The sequence below is a fragment of the Drosophila ananassae genome, chromosome 3R (genome assembly GCF_017639315.1).
Source record: "Drosophila ananassae strain 14024-0371.13 chromosome 3R, ASM1763931v2, whole genome shotgun sequence".
Classification (NCBI taxonomy): Eukaryota; Metazoa; Arthropoda; class Insecta; order Diptera; family Drosophilidae; genus Drosophila; species Drosophila ananassae.
Genome location: NC_057930.1, coordinates 14,634,029 through 14,653,282, shown reverse-complemented (window position 1 = coordinate 14,653,282; position 19,254 = coordinate 14,634,029). Strand labels below are relative to the sequence as shown.

Genomic DNA, 19,254 nt, shown 5'->3' with positions numbered 1-19,254 from the left:
GCAGACATTGATATTCTGACAATGTGAGCGTTGATTTTTTTCCTGTCAGGCAGTTCCTATGACCAAAAATACAATTCCCGAGTACCAGGCCCAAGAGGAAATGTGCGTTAGACATCAAAAAGAGAGTGGGTACATGCTAGACATACCAAATAACTTTACTTATTTTTATGCCCAGGAGTGGGTGTCACGAGGGGCCTCGAATTATATGCCCGGCCGGGAGGATTTCGAATGTGTGTCAAATGGCGTAAACGCGGAGCAATCAGCAATGAGGCATCAATAATTCTTAACGCGTTTGCGGCACACTCTCGGTGTCCCAAAGCATTTGGGAATTTGGCTTTTGCTTTCACTTTCACTTTTGGCTTCCTTTTTCGAGGCTTGCGGAAAAACCCGGACTAGCCCCATTTAAACTTAAGTTTTCCTCAATTTTCTACGTTTAACTTTCGCCCACGGCTGGAATGAGGGCTGTGGTTTTTGATTTATGGGCGAAACATTCTCCAATATTTATGCCCCAACAGCCAAACATGTTTGTTTTCGTAATCACGTTTTTATCTTTGCCTAAGCAACTCGTGTATACGAACCGCAAGTCAAAGATTATTTAAAAATAGACAAAAAAAATAGCAAACACAAGGACGAAAAAAAGCTGTTGTTTACAAGGAATTTTGTTTTGGAAACCGTTAATTGACAGGCGGAAGAAATCATAGTTACTATTAGTCGAGCATGAAATCCTGGAAAAACAAAGCTTCTTTGTTTTCTTTTTCACTAAGGACCAAAGGACTTCCACTATCCCAGTGCGACTGACATTAATGCCCTTTAGCATTTAAGTAGAAACTTTTAAGCTGCCAACTGTAATTGGTAATGTAAGCTTAGTTCTAAAGTTTCAGTTAAGTGATGTCATGACCAGTCTTACTGTCTTACCAGGAGACTGGTATCTCATCAAATGTGTTCATAGTCTGCTGCAAAAAAAAGTTGGGGAACGAGTACGACCCAATTATGTTAGGTGCATAGCTAAAAATATATTTCTTTCTGGCCAAAATCATCGCTGCGTTAACAACTGATAAATGGCTCATCCAAAAATGTATGCTACAAAAATACAATTTTTGCTCAAAACACACACAAAATAAATTCGAAACTTTGACCGATAAAGCTTGTTTTATTTTCGCCTTAATTAAAATTTATGCATTCTGAATGCGACATCATAGATTACAATTGTTTGTAAACTCGAACACACACCCGGACGGGCATACGGCCATATATTTTGAATTTTTGTTCAAAAATCAATGTGCAAACTATAAAGCCTGTTTGCTTTATTCTTTCCAAGGACTGACACACAAAAAAAAAGAATAAACAGAGCAGCCAAAATAAATTTCCTTCCGCAAATCCTTGACAAATCTGCTGCATTGGCTTTGGCGGCTGCCGTCCTTTTGAGATAAATCTTTATTGCCTCATTTTGCTTAAAGTTGATTCTATTTTTATACTCTGCCCGAGGGTTGTTTCTGAGTTTTGTTTCAAATATCTGTCCAACTTTGTCATTGAAAAGGATACGGAGGCTTACATGTTCCACTTGGTTCGTTGAAACTGAGTTGGTTAATAAACTAAACGATTTCTCAACTAAAGTATTATTAAAATAAAGGATAAATGATTAGCTTGTGATTTTTTCTTGGTCCAAAGTGAAGCTTTTGAAGTTAAGAACTTGTGAAAGATCTATTAGTGTGACCAAATGGTGTATAGATCAAAGACGGAAGTGTTTATCCTTTGGTATTTAATTTGTGTCTATTAGCTCGTCATAAGGACATGGCACACCTCAACAAACTTAAGCAAAACTCTATGAAAAAAAGAGTATTCAAAAGTTTAAGCACACATAACATTTTATACACTTATTTATGTATTTTTTCCTGACATTTCATTTCCTACATTTTTTTTGTGGCCAGAACTAACAGTGTTCGCGGCAGGGTGTGCGGAGTGCCGCCAAAAAGACAATGGCACGGAGATAACAGGGCTGAGGAAAAGCCCGCATTGAAACTAGAGTCAACAATAGCAACTCGACTTACATCAAGACAAAACTTTTTCCAAGGCATGGCAACAAAATAAAAACCTTAAGTATTTCCCACAGAAAAAAATGATGATATGTAAACTGGTAAACTTTTTTGTTCGTGACCGTTGCGTTGAGTCAACAATGCCAGCAATCTCTTTTTGAAGGTCCTGCTGATGTGTCTATTAATTTAAAATTTCCGTCCAAGAAAAAAACAAACATAAAACTTGATACTTACATTACGCATACGCCATGTGAAAAATTCCGTGGCAGAATGCCACCTTGAGTGCAATTTAAATGCCAGCCGGATGCAATTATGGAGTCCCGGATCCTGTCCAAACACAAAAGCCACTGTCCGAATCCAAAACTTTATGTTTACTTTGCCACAGCTGATGTTTTTCCAGCCGCCGGTTTGTGTTAACGACTTTTCTCTCTTCCAACTATTTTTTATTTATTTTTTTATTAGCTTTTTACGAACACCATCATATTATCCGGACGGCCCGAACGAAATTAATTTAATTACATTTATTGTGTTTATTTAACATTTCTCGGCGCTTGAATGGCTTAAATGCACATTAATTGTCTGCTAATCATCTGCAACATAAATACTGTCACAAACTGCCCTCCGAATGATTCATTTCCAGCTGAACGAAATTAAATGAAGACTCCAATAAATTGATACCGTAAATAAGCAGGACATATAATACATCTGTTGTCATAATTCAGATAGAAATATATATGTCCATGGTTACAATTCCCAAGTGAAGTAAAACTGATTCGCATTCAGTTGGGAAATTGAATTTTCGTTTGATTTAGTTTGTATGGAACTACATATTCAATTGAGTGCAATCAAAATCGAGGACTCTAAGTAAGGAAATTTGATAAGCAATTGAGCTTGTCAGCATGCTGGCGTATCGGGATAATGGAAACATGTGGAGAAAATTTATGATTTACTTGCAGTTTTGCAAAATATGTTATCAAATAAGTGAATGGCAAATTTGAATAATAAAATTTAAACCAAATTTAATAAATTTTACAAATGAAAAATAAATACTTTTAATTTAAATTTATTTGGCAATAAAAATTAACTCCCACTAAACAGCAGGAACAGTAACAAAATTAACGGAAATCAAAGAAAAAACTTTTCACCATCAACCCCCAGAGAAATTGCAATATAAACTAACGAATTGTAAAATGTTTTTGGAAAAACTGTCTGAAAAATGCGCGCACATATATTTTCAATGGTAAACCGATGTATTGCTGCGTCTGACAGCACCAGCAATAAAAAAGCACGGGCACGTTCACAAACAGCGGCATAAAAAGCGGCAAAGCCGTAGGGTCCTGGGTTATAGTATTTGGTATCTGGGCCTCGTCCTGGAGAAACCGGAGGTGGTGGATGAGGCGGAGAAGCGCGAAAGCCTGGCAAACCGCTGATGTACAAACAATAAAGTTCAAGGGTATTACAAACAGGCGTTCTTTGCCACACACTCGCATGTGCTCAAATATGAGTAATAGGGTTTGTTGCATGCCCCGCTGTGGTGCTGGCTCAAGGCCCGCGGTGGGTCAACGAGGGCTGTGGGTCGGTAGGTCCTGTTGACTTTTGGGTGGCCTCCCGGTTAATGGAGCAACGGGGCTCAGTTAGGCCTAGTGTTTGGCGAATTTTAATTATGCTAATGTAAAGGGTAAGTAAGCAACACTCGCTTATGCCCACAAACACGCAGGTGTATTCATCTGAAAGGCGAACTACATATCCTTTGACTTTCCCCTGCCAAGTAGTAGTTTGTCTATACTTTCACCTTTCACCTTATCCTTCAGATGATATTCTATTACTTTGCTTTGTTCGGCAGAAAGAAAAGTGGTGATTATCTTTCAACTTTTTTGGGCGTTAATTGAAAGAAACTCAGCTCTAATTAGAAGCGGATTATAGAGTCCAATAGGGGCTAAAAGGCATCAAGGCTCTAAGGATAAAAAATTCTGGCTTAAAGTCTTTTTTTTATAGGAGTTTTATTTCATCAAACTTTGGACCATAAACTAATTTTCTAGCTGATTGATCATTTTTGCGTCAGTTAGCTCCACTAATCAAAGGATGGTAATTAAAGTAACGAACCAGCAACTAAAATAAAAACACTTTATTGTAAAAACAAGTAAAAAATAAATGGAATGGCTGGACGCGGCTTTTGGGTTAGGTCAAAACCGGAAATTTGTTGACTTTGATGGGAGGAGGTGGGTCGGCATTACATCCATATCCGCCACTAGACTCACAGTTTGTTCAATTACAGGCCACTCCAAAGGATATTTGCATATTTAATTTCTGGCTGTACAACAAATATCACACTCCCGAAACTATTCAGTTGTTAATTGAAATACTCGCCAAAAAACACGTGTTGGCGAAAGAACACCGACGTTTCGAACAATCGACGACGAACGGCGGCTGACGAACCGCAGGATGAACCGCACGGATACCCGGACACGAAATAACTGAACACAGCCTCCGGAAGGACAAGATCCTTGTGGCAGGCGAAAGCGCAACAGCATCTGGCGTTCGGCGGACAGGGCTGTTACTACAACCCGAGCGGGGACGACAGGATCCGATGTGGCACGATGGCGCCTCGTTTTGATGCTGAATGAGAACGCATCAGCAGCCGCTTTCTCTAGGAGTCCTGCAGATTCAGCGCGAATTGTTGCTTACTCGTTCAGTAGGTCAGGAACTGTTCCCTGTTTCATTTACACCCGCGTTCAAAAAATTAGATTCAGATTCGCAATCTTTATTTAGAGGAATTTAAAGTTAAAATTTCCAACGAGAATGTCCTTTTTATGAACAAATATGTAATGATTTTGGGATTTAAGCTACTATTTTAAACCGGCAATGGCCCGAAAAATACCAAATAGGCAGCCATTTTGAAACATAATACTTCAAAGTAATGGAAGTCAAACTCATCTTTAAGATAATAAAGCTTTGTAAATTAAAACGCACTTCTTGTTTTACCCATCTACTCTCTGGCAAGGGTCCTTTGCGACAAGACAAAAAATATGGATGGGTTCAGTAGAGCCCCCTGCCGACATATAGAAATCCTTCAAAATGCATTCAATTGTAAAATCAAAATGGATAAATATATTAAATACAATACGATTAGCCGGCATGGCTTCATGGGGCATGAGTGTAAGGACGTTTTTATTTTATGTGGATGGCGGAGTACAACGAGAAAAAAACAACAATAAGTGACGGGGTAAACAGTTACAAAACATCATGGCCAAGATGCCTGGCCGGCTGGCTGGAATGCTCGATGGCTTGGCTTGGCTTGGTTGGTTGGTTGGTTGGTTGGCTGGCTCTGCGTAAGACATTTACGAGCGTTTGAATTTGACAGATTTCTTTTGTTATAGCGACAGACAGCGTCAAAGAAACTGGCAAAGCGCTCATGCGTGCCAAATCCAAGTGTGGCTAAAACCATGAGGTCCTACTCCAAGAAGAATTTAATAAAAATAAAAAAGCAAGCCACAACATTGGCCAAGGCAAGCCGAAGGCGATCGAAAACTCGTATGGAGTCGTCATAAAATCTGCTATGCAGTTCAACGCATTTATGCCATAAGGATGAGAGGACCTACAATGAACATCTTTACGCAAGGGGCTGAACTACTTATCAAACTACAAAGACTTTGATTTTGATTTGCCAAGAAGATGAATCACTTTTCGTAGTAAGTAGATAATTATCATATACAAACATTTCCAGGCACGCACAAATTAATTAGACAGACGAAAAGCATTAACCTTGGAGGCATGGAGCTGCATACATAAAATAGTCTGATAGTCTTCCACATAAAATACCATCTTAAATAACCCTTAAAGCGAACAGAAGCTGAAAACTTCTTGGTACATATTTTGCATATCATTTAAGAAGGGTGCCAATTAGCTATCGATCTGTAATGAAAATCCCTTGAAATCAAAGCCGCTTACTGGGCAAAAATATAAAAACGTTTCCCCCACCGAAAACCTACTTAACAATGCAAGCTCCTCATCGTCAATTAAGTTTAATTGCCCCAGCGAACGAACTACTTGAAATATGCATACAAAGTGAGCCTGCCTGCCTGCTTGCCAGCTTCCACTTTCCACTTTCTGCCCCAAACATTACCAATGCCGATGCCTAGAACCATTTAACAATCAATTTATTTCGCAATATTTTCGTGCCCCCATTTATCCTTAGCAGGACGGAGAGTCCTAGTTCCCTGCTGGACAATATTCCCTGAATATTCATTCAAATTTCGAGTGCAGAAGTAGCCTCTGTGCCTGTCTGAATCCTAATTGGCTGTTACTTTTGTAACTTGCATGAAATTAAACTCAATTGTATCCAGTTATTCTGATTTATTTCAAACTACAATACAAAATATGGAAAGTTGTTTAATAAATAAATACATGGATTTTTTGGACTAGTACAAAATGCTCAGATCACATATATTTAACAAATTATAAGAAATATATTCAATTTACGACTAGTAGAAAATAATATGGGAATAAATACTTTACAAAAATATATACTTTACAATAAATTCAGCTGACATGTTGCTTTTAAAAATATTTTCAACTTTTCTTTCAATAAATATAAATATAAGGCACGAAAAATAATCTACTTATCCGAGCCCTTTTGCAGTAAATTATTAAAAACAGATCCCGGCAACTGTTGCAGCTCCCTGGGATTTCCATCCTCTATTATCCGCCCCTGATCCAGGACAATCAATCTATCATAGTCCAGAATGGTGGACAGGCGGTGCTGGGGGAGAAAGGATAATAGCCGAAATATAGCCGGACTAGAGAGGATTAAGTGTCAACTCACGGCGATTGTTATGATGGTGCGCCCTTGGAAGGCCTGGTCGGCTGCCTTCAGGAGTGCATTTTCAGTGGAGCTGTCCAGAGCACTTGTTGCTTCGTCGAGGACCAGACAGGCAGATCCCCGCAGAATGGCACGTGCCAGGCACAGCAGTTGTCTGTGTCCTGCGCTCAGGTTAATGCCCCCATCACACAGCACAGTATCTGCAAAAAAAAAACAAGTTATTAGGGGTTTTGTCTCTATTTACTATTCCGCAATTTTCCTTTAACAGAAGGGAATTGGAATATGTGTGTTTGGTATTTTAGGAATTTCATTCCCACACACTTTAAAACCTTCGAAAGTGAGCGATGTTCGACTTCGACTTGTCAACATGAACTGAATATTTAACATATTATTCAATCGAACGCGGAAAAGCACCCAATATGCATCGTCTCCCAAAAGAAAAAACAGAAGCCTCACCCTCCTCTGACAAGTCGGATAAAATGGAATAAGATATCAAGCTGACTTCCATTATTTTTTCATAGAGCAAATGCTGATCCCAAGGACAGCAAAAAGCCACTTCAAGTGGTTGTTTATTCCAAACGACAGCAAAAACCAGAACGAAAACCAAAAAACCAAACCAAACTCACCCAGGCCAAGAGGAAGGTGGCCGTTGACGAACTCCTTCAGCTGCGCCAGCTCCAAGCAATTCCACAACTGCAGGTCCTGGAAGTAACCATGTGGATCTAGATTTTCACGTATGGTTGCATTGAACAAATGCACATCCTGCGGTATAATCGACAATCTGGTTCGCAGCTCGTCTGGTCGGATTCGTTTGATATCCACATCATCAATGTAGATGTGGCCTCTGGTCGTTTGCAGGACTCCGAATAAGGACAGGCCCAAGGATGATTTGCCGCTACCCGTTCGACCGCAAATCCCAATCTATTGAATATTTCATAAAAGTTTTCGAGGAATTTATTAAAGAATATTTAATCTGAAATCTGAATGGGAAATTAATCTTACAAAAAAATGGTTATTTTATTTTTCCATTAAATTTAATGGCCAGGTGCCGACAATTTCTATAAACAATCATCAATCAAAATATATATGTGTAGGGCCTATAATCACCAGTTCAGAACAATTAAAACCTTTTAAACGGCGTGGCGGATTTAAAAGTGAATCAAAATAAAGCTGCCGTTTGTATTTCGGACTTTTTGGGTTTTATGATTTATTATCATATTTTAACACTCTAAAGTAGAGAAGTTTCATTAACAAAGCAATGACTTTGAGACTCTTAAAAGAAATGATTAAAAAAACAAATATTTAAAACTTGACTATATTTTTAGCGTGTGGAGTCTAGACTATATATTTTTATAAAAGGTTTTGGCAAGAGTATCGTGCTTACGTTTCTACCCAAAAGCATTTCATTTTCCTTGTTTTTATTTATTGTTAAATATAAATTGACTACAGAACTGGGTTGACCCCAAAGGATTGTATTGACAATTTAATTTACCACCCCAATCAATATTTGCCGACATATGCTAAAAAATATCTGAATTTCTAATATTTTAGACAAATATTCTGCGGCTATGAATAGTCTGGATGAAATACACTTTCCATTTGCCAAGAATCTGGCATTTTGCTTACTGCTAATATTTTGGTGCAATTTAATCGGAATTGAAAAGAGGAATTCGTGTATTTCTTTACTCACCCGCTGGCCTGCTGGAATTTTCAATGTTAGGTTGCTGATGACATTTTCCTCCTGTCCTTCGTACCGCAGACTGACATTATCAAAATTGATGTCGCCTCTCTGAGGCCACGAAATTGGTACACTTTGGTCTAAAAGTAGAAAATATTCATCTCTTATTTGGGCTTATCAGCTTAAAGGGTAAAGGTAAAAGAAAAGGTAAAGGCTGAGGTCTGTATCTTGGTGTTGAACAAAAATTCGATTTTAGGTTTAGGTGGCGGATGAGTAATTTTTTGAAGATATTTGACATTTTTAAGACTTTAAAGGCAATTTTATTCTATTCCTCTTTTAAACTGGAATTTATTAAAATTAAATTTTATCTGAGATTTTGCACCTTTAACACCAGTCGTATGAATAATATTTTCGAAAAAATTACTCATACGGCTCATGGTACAGTCAGAATATGAAATGTTTAAATTTATAATTTTAGTTTTTAAACTACTACTACTAAAAAGCTCTATAAAGAACAGGTATCAAAGATAATTTGCATTGATCCATAAGTTCACACCCGACAATCCTTTAGTAATTACATCCTTGAAAAATGCATATTCAATGATGCATGCTAAACGCCCCGAGCCAGTGACCAAAAAAGGAGAATACTTACAGCGCTCAAGCTTCCTGGCTGGCTCATTTGGCAGGACGACCTTCTCGTTCTCGTCCTGCGGCGGCAGTTGCTTATCTTTAATCACCGACGTCTTTGTCGTCGCCTGTTCCACCTTGTCGGCGTCGCCAGCTGTCGCCGTGGGGAAGTTTAAGGGGAAGTTTAAGTGATTGCCGTCGCTGTCGCCGGTTGCATTGCCTGCATTTAATTTATCAGCATTTGCTTCAGTCCCGTTATTTCCTCCTGCCACTGGTCCTGCTCCTTCTCTTGTTCCTACTCCTGCCGCATTTCCAGTTCCATCTTCATCAACATCACCGGCAGCTGTCGTTGCGCCTGGGTAAACTTTGTCACCGGCAGTCGACATCGACGTGGACAAGGACGACCTATCGACTTCAGCTCTCACATCTTCTCCGCCTTCGAGCGTCCCCAGATCCATATCCTCCTCCGCATCCTGAGCATAGTGGGCGATGCGTTCCACGGAGCCCGCATACATCTCCATATCAGCCAAAAGTTTTACAACCCAATTAAGGTAAATCGGCACCAACAACGTGTAGTTTATGGCCAGTCCCACCAGCGACGGTGTGGGATTCAGTTCCGAGGTAGAGCCAGAATCAGAGCCGGAGGCGGCGGTGTCTGGCGGGCTTTTATTGACAGCATAAGTTTCGGTTGCCTCGCTGTCATGCCGCATTCTATAGTTACTGCAACTGAGACTCGCCGTTGCCAGGGCCGTCACAGTGGCCACAAAAACAATGCAGCCACCCAAATAGTCCTGCCGGAAGGAATACATTAAAATGAAAGAAAAAGAATGATTAACTAAAAGGACAGGAAGCGACTGTCTTCTCTTTTATGGAAAAAGTAAATATTAGTCACTAAAGTTTAGTATCTAATTCACTTAATTTTAAGATTTGGGATAAAGGATTAGAAAGGATACTATACCAGGGATACGCCCAGCCATCGATGACTGGTATTTAATAAAGCAAATGCAATTGTGTTTGCCTCCAGACGCTTGAATAGAATCTCCGTGAAACGAGTCTGTTGGTTGTATGCTCGAATAGTGGTTACCCCTTGGATAGTCTCGGCCAAGTGAGATATGACTGGGGAATTGGTGGCGTTTTCAATTCGCTGTAACTCTCTGAAAAAAAGTAGAGATTAAATAGTAAGTGGTAATATTACGCTGTCAATAATCAGATGATAAATAAAAGCCATTATCTCTTCGAGTCCTCTGAGATTAAACAATACATTTAAAACCGATAAGACAAGCGTTATCATTACGTGAGTCTACAAAGGTTTTTCCAATTGTTTGGAGCATGGCACTATCATAATGTTTCGGAGGAATGAAATGTTTATTCAGTTTAGTTTCAACTGCCGACTCGTCACCATGACTATTAATCCGTGTCAGCTCTTGATTTTGATTCTGGCCTTTACGGGGTCTATGAATGGCATTCAAAGTGCCAATATACTGGGCCTCTTTACGAGCCTAAGTCCTTCGCATTTGATTATACAAATGTCAACGGCCAAGATCCTGGCCGAAAGGGGACACAATGTGACTGTGGTTACGGTCCTTAAGCCGTTGGTCACACACAAGGACATTAATCTAATCCAGGTGCCACTGAGTACCGAGGATGCCCAGCGGCACAGTGAAATAATTGGATCAATGTCCAAGAACGACAATAGCAATATTATAGTATCCTTGTTCGGGATGTTAAAACGCACGGGCTTTATGTTCAGGAAAATGGTGGTCGCTTTAAAGGATCCACGTGTCCGCGATTTGTATCTTAACAATGGCAATAAGTTTGACCTCGTCGTTGGCGGCTACTTCATGAATGAATACCAACTGGGATTCGCCAGAAAAGTGAAAGCTCCCATTGTACTCGTTGCCCTGATGCCGCCAAATCAGATGATAGGTTCTCTGATAGGTAATCCGTTGGAAGGATCGTTTTTATCTGCCGACAAGGACGCTGGGAAAAAGGATCAGGGCACATCATTCCGGCAACGACTGACCAACTACTTCTACAGTCAATTCTTTAAGCTTTTCAATTACCTTTCCGAAAGGCGGAATATAGACTTTTACAAGTAAGTAGTTTTGGAGATTTTTTTAGATTTAAAAATATTTATTTAAAATTGTGACTCTCAGCGAACTCTTTGCCGAGGATCCTTCTATGCCCCCATTCCACGACATGGTCAAGAATGTTTCTCTGATTTTCTTTGCTTCCCATGGACCGAGTGAAGGACCTATCCGAGCTCTGGTTCCGGCGGCCATCGAAATTGGTGGTATTCACATCAAGGATAAACCAGATCCTCTTCCAAAGGACTTATCAAGCTTCCTGGGCAACGCGACGGATGGAGCCATCCTCCTGAGTCTTGGCTCCAATGTTAAAAGCAGCCATGTCAAGCCCGAGACTGTCAAGAAAATGTTTAATGTCCTTTCAAAGCTAAAGCAAAGGGTCATATGGAAGTGGGAGGACCTGGAGAAGACACCAGGCAAGTCGGACAACATTCTATACTCCAAGTGGCTGCCACAGGACGATGTCCTGGCTCATCCAAACACCAAACTGTTTATAAATCACGCCGGCAAGGGCGGCATTACCGAGGCGGCGTATCACGGGAAACCCATGTTGGCGCTACCTATTTTCGGTGACCAGCCGGGTAATGCCATCTCCATGGTCCAAAAAGGTTTCGGTCTTACCCAGAGCCTCCTCACCCTGGAGGAGCAGCCCTTCCTCGAGGCTATTCAGGATATATTGACGAATCCCCAGTACACCGAAAAGGTATCGTCTTACTCCTCCCTCTACCGTGATCGGCCAATAACTGCTCGGAAATCTCTAATTTACTGGACGGAGTATGTGATTCGCCATCACGGAGCTGCCCACCTGCAGAGTCCGTTGGTGCACATGAACTCTATAGCCGCCAACAACTTGGACGTTTATGTCCTGATTTTTGTCAGTTTAGCTGCTGTTATACTTCTACTAAAAATAGTTTTTAAATTTATTATCAAAACTATTGCCTCAAAATCAAAAAAAGGCAAAAAGCAGAAAAAACACTAGAACTATATGAATTTTTAGAAATAAGTAGAGAATTTAAAAGTAATCTTTTGAATAAAAAATATTTCATAACAAAGCAAACCTTATCACCGCAGGTTAAATAATCATTGATGTTTCCTCTTTTAAAAAAAAAATCAACTTATCAGTTCATTGCATTTTGTAAAAAGCAAAACAGTTTATTTCTACGGTGTGTGATGTGAACAAGTAATTTACGGAATATTCTTTTTAATATGTACAAGCTGGCACTCGTTTTTCTGTTCACAATACATTTAATTACACTTTCTGCGGAGGAATGCGAATTGGAAAGTGACGATAGTCTATGGGAGGATCCGAATGTTGCCTGCAGCTCCTTCTGCTTCAAGGCCTTAAAGCCTATGCTTCGATATGTGGCAGACAATCATAAGAAGTGGAACGACAATGAGGGCGAACTTCAGGCCAAAATAGAGGCGATGGATACCAAACTATCGTCTTTTCTGAGTTCTCAAAAAAAGCATGAAGAAAAAATTGATAATTTGGAAAACCTACTCAAAAAAGCTATAATAAAAAGTGAAGAAAATATCAAAAAGGAAGAACCATTAACAGAAGTAAAGAGTAACACGATTAACGAAACAACTTCCCAGAGGATCGGATCAAAAAATTCATATTTCGAGGAAAAAATTAGACTGACTTGGCAGGAAGCATCAAAATCCTGCCATTCGAAGGGTAGTACTCTGCTAACTCTCGAAACCAAGGAGGAACTGCAACATATATTTCCGAAAATAAAGTCAATGGAGTACTGGATCGGATTGAATAAAAACGAACAAAATATCCTTTGCGCTAGCCTAACAAAATATGGACGTCTTCCCATTCGATTGAGTTCAATCTGCGCAGAAAAACACTTTTTTATTTGTCAAGATACCATTACATAATAAATCAAACCACCAATAAAAATAAATGTAATTTAATTCAAGTATTTTGAATTCGTACCATGAACTTTCTACAATAAACGATTAGATCTTTGAATTAAAAGCTCACGGTAATACTTACTTTACTTTTTAGGAATCTTTGTAATGGCCACCTTAATCAGTTAGCCCTAAGCCTGATAATAAATATAACCTGATAAGAATTCTCTTATATAGAACTTTTTGTAGCTATTGAGCTAGTTGTTTTCGGGAAGTTGAATCGAAAAGTTGCCAATATGGTTAGATTTTCGGTAAAAGTGTTGCTCGCTGTGGTCCTCTTACAATTTCTAGGATCTGCGGAAAGTGCTAATATCCTGGGAATCTTTACCGTGCCACAACCATCACATGTTATTGTGCACATGTCCCTGGCAAAGGTCCTGGCGGAAAGGGGACACAACTTGACGATCATAACGTCCATTGAACCTCCGGTTAAGCACAAGAATTTTAACATCATCCGAGTGCCACACTCCAAGGACGAAGAACGAGACCTCAACGAGGCACTAGTCAACATGGCCAAAATAGACGGCGGAGTGCTGTCCCAGCTCATTAACATGCCAAAGTTTTTGGATGTCAATTTACGGATAATGACGAGCGCTTTGCGAGATCCGCGAGTCGTAGACCTTTATGAGAACAAGGACAACCATTTCGACCTAGTCATTGCAGGATACTTCATGAACAACTTCCAGCTGGGTCTGGCCCAAAAACTGAAAGTTCCTGTAATTCTGTCCTTCTCCCAGCAACCTGTGGAGTTCATGGCCACAATGGTGGGCAATCCTAGATCCCTGTCGCATGTTCCTGGAATGTTGACTGCAGTGGAAAAAGGCCAAGTTATGACGTTTTTTCAAAGATTCCACACGCAAGCCATCAGCTGGCTACAAAGGATTTGGCTGGCGCAGTACGACTATAACAATGGCAAAATCTATAGGTGAGAAGTGAATATATTCATATATTATATTCAGTTGATTTAGAGAGTTAATTCTTCAGATCTCTGTATGGGAATGATCCTTTAATGGCCGCCTACGAGGATCTTTCAAAAAACATAACACTGATGTTTTTCAACTCGCATGCCTTAAGTGAGGGACCAATTAGACCTAATGTTCCAGCTGCCATTGAGATTGGTGGCATTCAAATCAAAAATAAGCCAGATCCTCTCCCTCCTAATATGGCAGAATTTCTGGGAAATGCTACTGAAGGTGCTATTCTCCTAAGTCTCGGTTCCAACTTAAAGGGATCTCATCTCACTCCAGATATGGTACAGATTATGTTCAGAGTGCTTTCTAACCTTCCACAGCGAGTGATTTGGAAGTGGGACGATCTGAAGAACACTCCAGGAACAGCGGAGAATATTCTGTACTCCAAGTGGCTGCCACAAGACGATATTCTAGCTCATCCGAGTATAAAACTTTTTATAACTCATGCCGGGAAGGGAGGTACTGCCGAATCCCAATATCACGGAAAACCAATGCTGGCTATTCCCTTTTTTGGCGACCAGCCTGGCAATGCCGGAACTTTGGTGAAAGCCGGATACGGACTTAGTATATCTTCCTTGGAGTTGAATGAAGAGAAGTTCCGAAGCAACATCGTTAGGATTCTGGAAGATCCATCTTTTACCAACAATGTAAAGGCCTTTTCCGACCTCTACCGTGACAGACCGCTCACGGCTCAAGAAACCGTGATATATTGGACTGAATACGTCCTGCGACACCACGGAGCTTCTCATCTACAGAGTCCTGTGGTTCACATGTGCTTTATAGCTGCCCACAATATAGATATCTACTTTAGTTTAATACTTATCATTGCAATTATTATAATATTCACTAAATTAATTTTCAAACTTTGCAAAACCAAAATTAGTAATGCTAAGAACCCAAAAATCAAAAAGAATTAGACTGAGTTCATAACCCATTTTCTTAAAAATTATTATTTAAAAATCACAATGACTATGCTTTCTGCTGATAAGCGTGGGAATTTCGTAACAAATTTCTATTCAAGTGATAAGAACATAAGTAAAAAACTGATAAGACCTATCAGAAGAAATCGCCAGACGGCTTGTGGGGAAATCTACGTAACATATAGAGTTTGTCCAGCAGCAGCTGTCTTGATAAGAACATTTTAAAACCAACATTAAGTAATATAAAAAGTGTATGCCTTAATAATGACAAATAAAATGACAAACTAGTAAATTGTTATAGTCAAATAAAATTTATGGTTGGTTATTTTTAAAGTGTACTTTTTGAGTAAGGTTAGGGTTACTTTGTACTAGAGAGAGTTTTTTTACTCTATCATAAAAATATACTCGCCATCCAGATAATACTTATCAGCTTCTCCCCAAATAGCCTTTTTGATAACGAAAAAAATGTATAGTACTTAGTACCTGAACTAGTTGGTTTTTGTTTCAACGATTTAGTAGAAGACTTAACATCGTTTCGCCAACATGCGAATAATTTCGGGAGCGCTCTCTATCGTAATAACTCTATTGAGTATATTAGCTTCCGGACAATGTGCCAATATCCTGGGAATCTTTACGGTGCCCATGGCCTCCCATACCATTGTGCATCTGTCGGTGGCCAAGGTCCTGGCAGAAAGGGGTCATAACCTGACGATCGTAACGCTCTTCGATCTGCCAGTTAAGCACGAGGACTTCACAGTTATTCAAGTGCCTCCTTCCAAGGAGGACGAACAGCAACTGAACGAGGTTATCGGTGAAGCAACCGCGACGGCTAACAATGGCTTTCTCGCCGCCTTTCTCAATGCTCCAAAGTTCTTAAATATACTTTTACGGATAATGGAAAACGCCATACGAGATCCGCGGGTCAAGGCCCTTTACGAAAACAAAAACAACAAGTTCGATTTGATGATCTCCGGATATCTTAATAACGATTTTCAGTTGGGAATCGCCCGAAAATTGAAGGTGCCCGTCATCGCCGCCTTTCCTCAACAGCCTCTGGAGTTTATTGCCTCTGTCGTGGGCAATCCCAGTTCCTTGTCCTCTGTCCCGGGCATGTTGACTTCTGCGGAGAAGGGTAAGGTCATGTCCTTGGGCCAGAGGTTCTTGGAAGTGCTCTTCAGTTGGGGACATAGTGCAGTTCAAAAATTAATGGAACATGGCAACAAAAAGCGTTACAGGTGAATAGAAATTATAAACCTATTTCCAAAACAGTTTTAAGATGAATTCGATTTTAGATCACTGTTCAGCGATGATCCTTCAATGCCTGAGTATGAGGATCTATCAAAAAATATAAGTCTGATGTTTTTTAACTCATATGGACTTAGCGATGGACCCATACGACCCAATGTCCCAGCTGTCGTTGAAATTGGAGGAATTCAAATTAAAGACCAGCCAGATCCCCTCCCTCCAAATATGGCAGAGTTTCTGGGAAATGCCACTGAAGGTGCCATTCTCCTAAGCCTGGGTTCCAACATAAAAGGATCTCATCTCACTCCAGAAATGGTTCAAAGCATATTCAGAGTGCTTTCTAACCTTCCCCAGCTAGTGATTTGGAAGTGGGACGACCTGAAGAACACTCCAGGAACAGCAAACAATATTCTCTACTCCAAGTGGCTGCCACAAGACGATATTCTAGCTCATCCGAGTATTAAACTTTTTATAACTCATGCCGGGAAGGGAGGCACTGCCGAATCCCAATATCACGGAAAACCAATGCTGGCTATTCCCTTTTTTGGCGACCAGCCTGGAAATGCAGCATCTTTAGTGAAATCTGGGTACGGACTTAGTTTATCTACTTCGGAGTTAAATGAGGAGAATTTCCTAAGCAGCATTGTTAGGATTCTAGAGGATCCATCTTTTACCAACAATGTTAAGGCCTTTTCTGAGCTTTACCGTGACAGACCTCTTACGGCAAAAGAAACAGTGATATATTGGACTGAGTACGTCCTGCGACATCGTGGAGCTCCTCACATGCAGAGTCCCCTTGTCCATATGAGCTTCATAGCTGCTCATAATTTAGATATATATTTTTTGATAGCTTTTATTGTTTATTTGCTGGTAATTATGATTAAATTCATCTGTAGACTGTGTAAACGGAAGCCTTATAAAGTCGGAAAACAAAAAGTTAAGAAAAACTAAAAATAATTGATAAGAGTCTGAAGTCAGTGACTGATAATAAACCTACATTTGAGAATTAACAATCTTATCTGTAATATTTTGTATATAATTATAACAAAGTATGCACAAAATATTATTATTTCATCAGTACTTCTACTTACCTCGCTGAACACCTGTAGAACTTCTGAACCACATAGTAGGCCCCGCAAATGGGAAGTGTCAGGACCAGGAACCACGGAGTAATCGTGACATTTATCAGGATGGCAGATAGACAAAGCAAAGTGAATTGCAACAATCGTTGGCCAGTGGCGGCAATTTTCTGTTGACAAAAAAGCACGAGAATTATGGACAATAAACGGAATATACTTTTTATGAACATAGGTCAAGGACTGTCGGTATGAAATAGACAGAGAACAACGCGTGCCTATCGCCATACAATCTTAATCAAAGATTCCTGCAGGAACTCGTATTTCATGGCCCAACAAAAAGGATGCAAGGGGAGTGAGGAGGCCAACTGATGGCTAAAACCGACAAACGGATAACAGAAATAACAAATCTCACCTTATCAATGACGGCCATATCGTTGCTGAAACGATTCACGATGCGCCCGAGCGGTGTCACTTGGAAAAAATGCAACGTTTTATGCAAAATCGTTTGCAGCAGCTTATCGTGCAAATTACGACGGGCATTACAGCCGGCCCATTGTCCTGCCGGTGTTGATACCATGGCCATTATAATGCAAACACACGAAATTGCAGCATACATGCGAAAATAGTACGTGACTTCGTGCACCTCCGTCACCGTCGTCTCTACGGTTACAATGGGTCCAACCATCGTCCTGCCATCCGGCGATCCATCTAGGGTCCTGCCACCGACATGGACATCGCTCCAGTGCTGGAGCCAAACGTCCGTGTAGACACGCAAACACTGCCAAATTAGTGCGGTGATAAAAAAGACGGTGATTATGGGCAGTCCGGCGGCTCGTATATACATTAGATATATGTCGTCCGATATTTTTCCATATTTGCGTTCGGTATCAATTGCAGCTCGTCCTGCCTCATGGCAGCCACCTGCCGGCGTCACGCGTCCTTCAGCATTTTCCGGCACAGGCAATGATGTCACGTTTGCCTCCGATTCTTTGTTCGAGCCTGATTCACAATTGTCAGCGCAATTTATTGTGGTTTCCTTTGAGTCAATATTTACACCTTTATGTGGGTAGAGAAGGAATATAAATAAGGATGATTCAAGAGGATATATGTAGGGGAATTTAATACTAGAAGGATTTAATTATAATACAAGATGGCTTTTAACATCTTATCTTGCTGTTCTTGCATCTTATTTGCTTTAAATCTTTTATAAACTTGTTAGTTGAACTCCTTGAAGTTCTTTTATCCTTTTAAGAACTAAAACTTCCTCAGAAATCCCTTAAGAACGCATTAATAATTTGTAGGTAGCGGTTAACTAGTTGCACCGTCAAACTAATTGAAAGAAAAGTTCCTTTTCATCCTCATCCCCATTCAATGGCCCGGAGAAAGGAGTCTTTGGCATCATCGGATGGAGTGACACTTGCAGCACTGATTAAATCGAAAGTTTAGCGCTGGAAACTCGCTGACTTATCAGCCAAATATTGATAGATCAATGCATCAAGTTAAGCCAAAAGTTTTCTGCCTTGCCAACTTTGGGCGCGCCCTACGAATAAACTGTCTCTTTGAGTTACCGCTCGGGAGCTCCAAACTTTTGAAATCAAAGTTGATTTAAGTTTTTTTAAGCTACATACGCGTGCATCCAGGATGCAGCCAAACTATAAGGAGCGGCAGGAGCCCCAAAGGATTCAGGCCGGAGGAGAAGAAGAAGTTTTCGTTGCGTAGAAATATGCCAATATTTTGTACGCATCCTGTTTGCAGTTTTTGGCTAATCAATATTTATTATAATTGATTGCAGAGCATAAGCGGCATTTCCGTGTCGTTAGGAAAAGTCAATTTTCATTAAAATCATTAACTTATAAAATCATAATTCTCTTGCCAACA

The 19,254-nt window shown here is 40.1% G+C and overlaps 6 protein-coding genes across 9 annotated transcripts in view; 4 read left to right on the top strand and 2 right to left on the bottom strand.

The window, feature by feature from the left end:
- LOC6496967 overlaps nt 1–4,552 on the bottom strand; it is a 107,162-nt gene extending 102,610 nt beyond the window's left edge. For 2 of the 4 annotated variants that reach the window (XM_032455292.2, XM_032455293.2), the window contains exons 1-2: nt 4,292–4,552; nt 2,268–2,673 (exon numbers count right to left, since the gene is read on the bottom strand). The gene's annotated coding sequence lies outside the window, so the exon portion shown is untranslated. The remainder of the gene's footprint in view (nt 1–2,267; nt 2,674–4,291) is intronic. The other 2 variants (XM_014905972.3, XR_006507475.1) reach the window with 2 other exon arrangements.
- A 1,825-nt stretch (nt 4,553–6,377) lies between these two features.
- Nucleotides 6,378–19,254, bottom strand: part of LOC6496963 (ATP-binding cassette sub-family C member Sur) — a 28,008-nt gene continuing 15,131 nt past the window's right edge. The window contains exons 16-23 of the mRNA XM_001963009.4: nt 17,789–18,432; nt 17,389–17,546; nt 10,116–10,311; nt 9,183–9,948; nt 8,543–8,670; nt 7,479–7,773; nt 6,856–7,052; nt 6,378–6,792 (exon numbers count right to left, since the gene is read on the bottom strand). Of these exons, the coding sequence (XP_001963045.2) occupies nt 6,649–6,792; nt 6,856–7,052; nt 7,479–7,773; nt 8,543–8,670; nt 9,183–9,948; nt 10,116–10,311; nt 17,389–17,546; nt 17,789–18,432 (2,528 nt within the window). The 3' untranslated portion in view covers nt 6,378–6,648. The remainder of the gene's footprint in view (nt 6,793–6,855; nt 7,053–7,478; nt 7,774–8,542; nt 8,671–9,182; nt 9,949–10,115; nt 10,312–17,388; nt 17,547–17,788; nt 18,433–19,254) is intronic.
- On the top strand, nt 10,394–13,164 carry LOC6498552 (UDP-glucosyltransferase 2). Its single transcript, XM_001963010.4, has 2 exons — nt 10,394–11,252; nt 11,314–13,164. Exons 1-2 carry the CDS (start codon nt 10,501–10,503, stop codon nt 12,221–12,223), a joined length of 1,662 nt encoding a protein of 553 aa, XP_001963046.4. The 5' UTR covers nt 10,394–10,500; the 3' UTR covers nt 12,224–13,164.
- Nucleotides 12,451–13,164, top strand: LOC26515478 (accessory gland protein Acp29AB). Its single transcript, XM_014906952.3, has one exon. The coding sequence runs from the start codon at nt 12,451–12,453 to the stop codon at nt 13,126–13,128; it is 678 nt and encodes a 225-aa protein (XP_014762438.1). The 3' UTR covers nt 13,129–13,164.
- On the top strand, nt 13,336–15,363 carry LOC26514669 (UDP-glucosyltransferase 2). Its single transcript, XM_014906870.2, has 2 exons — nt 13,336–14,086; nt 14,146–15,363. Exons 1-2 carry the CDS (start codon nt 13,398–13,400, stop codon nt 15,047–15,049), a joined length of 1,593 nt encoding a protein of 530 aa, XP_014762356.1. The 5' UTR covers nt 13,336–13,397; the 3' UTR covers nt 15,050–15,363.
- Nucleotides 15,537–17,303, top strand: LOC6498553 (UDP-glycosyltransferase UGT5). The gene is made up of 2 exons (XM_001963011.3): nt 15,537–16,287; nt 16,345–17,303. The coding sequence occupies exons 1-2, from the start codon at nt 15,596–15,598 to the stop codon at nt 17,246–17,248; spliced, it is 1,596 nt and encodes a 531-aa protein (XP_001963047.1). The 5' UTR covers nt 15,537–15,595; the 3' UTR covers nt 17,249–17,303.

Bases quoted from the DNA above. Each gene is read 5' to 3' on its own strand.
- LOC6498552 (XM_001963010.4), top strand. From the start codon at position 10,501: ATGTTTCGGAGGAATGAAATGTTTATTCAGTTTAGTTTCAACTGCCGA. The intron at 11,253-11,313 runs GTAAGTAGTTTT...TGTGACTCTCAG, and splicing joins CGGAATATAGACTTTTACAA to CGAACTCTTTGCCGAGGATC.
- LOC26515478 (XM_014906952.3), top strand. From the start codon at position 12,451: ATGTACAAGCTGGCACTCGTTTTTCTGTTCACAATACATTTAATTACA.
- LOC26514669 (XM_014906870.2), top strand. From the start codon at position 13,398: ATGGTTAGATTTTCGGTAAAAGTGTTGCTCGCTGTGGTCCTCTTACAA. The intron at 14,087-14,145 runs GTGAGAAGTGAA...TTAATTCTTCAG, and splicing joins AACAATGGCAAAATCTATAG to ATCTCTGTATGGGAATGATC.
- LOC6498553 (XM_001963011.3), top strand. From the start codon at position 15,596: ATGCGAATAATTTCGGGAGCGCTCTCTATCGTAATAACTCTATTGAGT. The intron at 16,288-16,344 runs GTGAATAGAAAT...ATTCGATTTTAG, and splicing joins GGCAACAAAAAGCGTTACAG to ATCACTGTTCAGCGATGATC.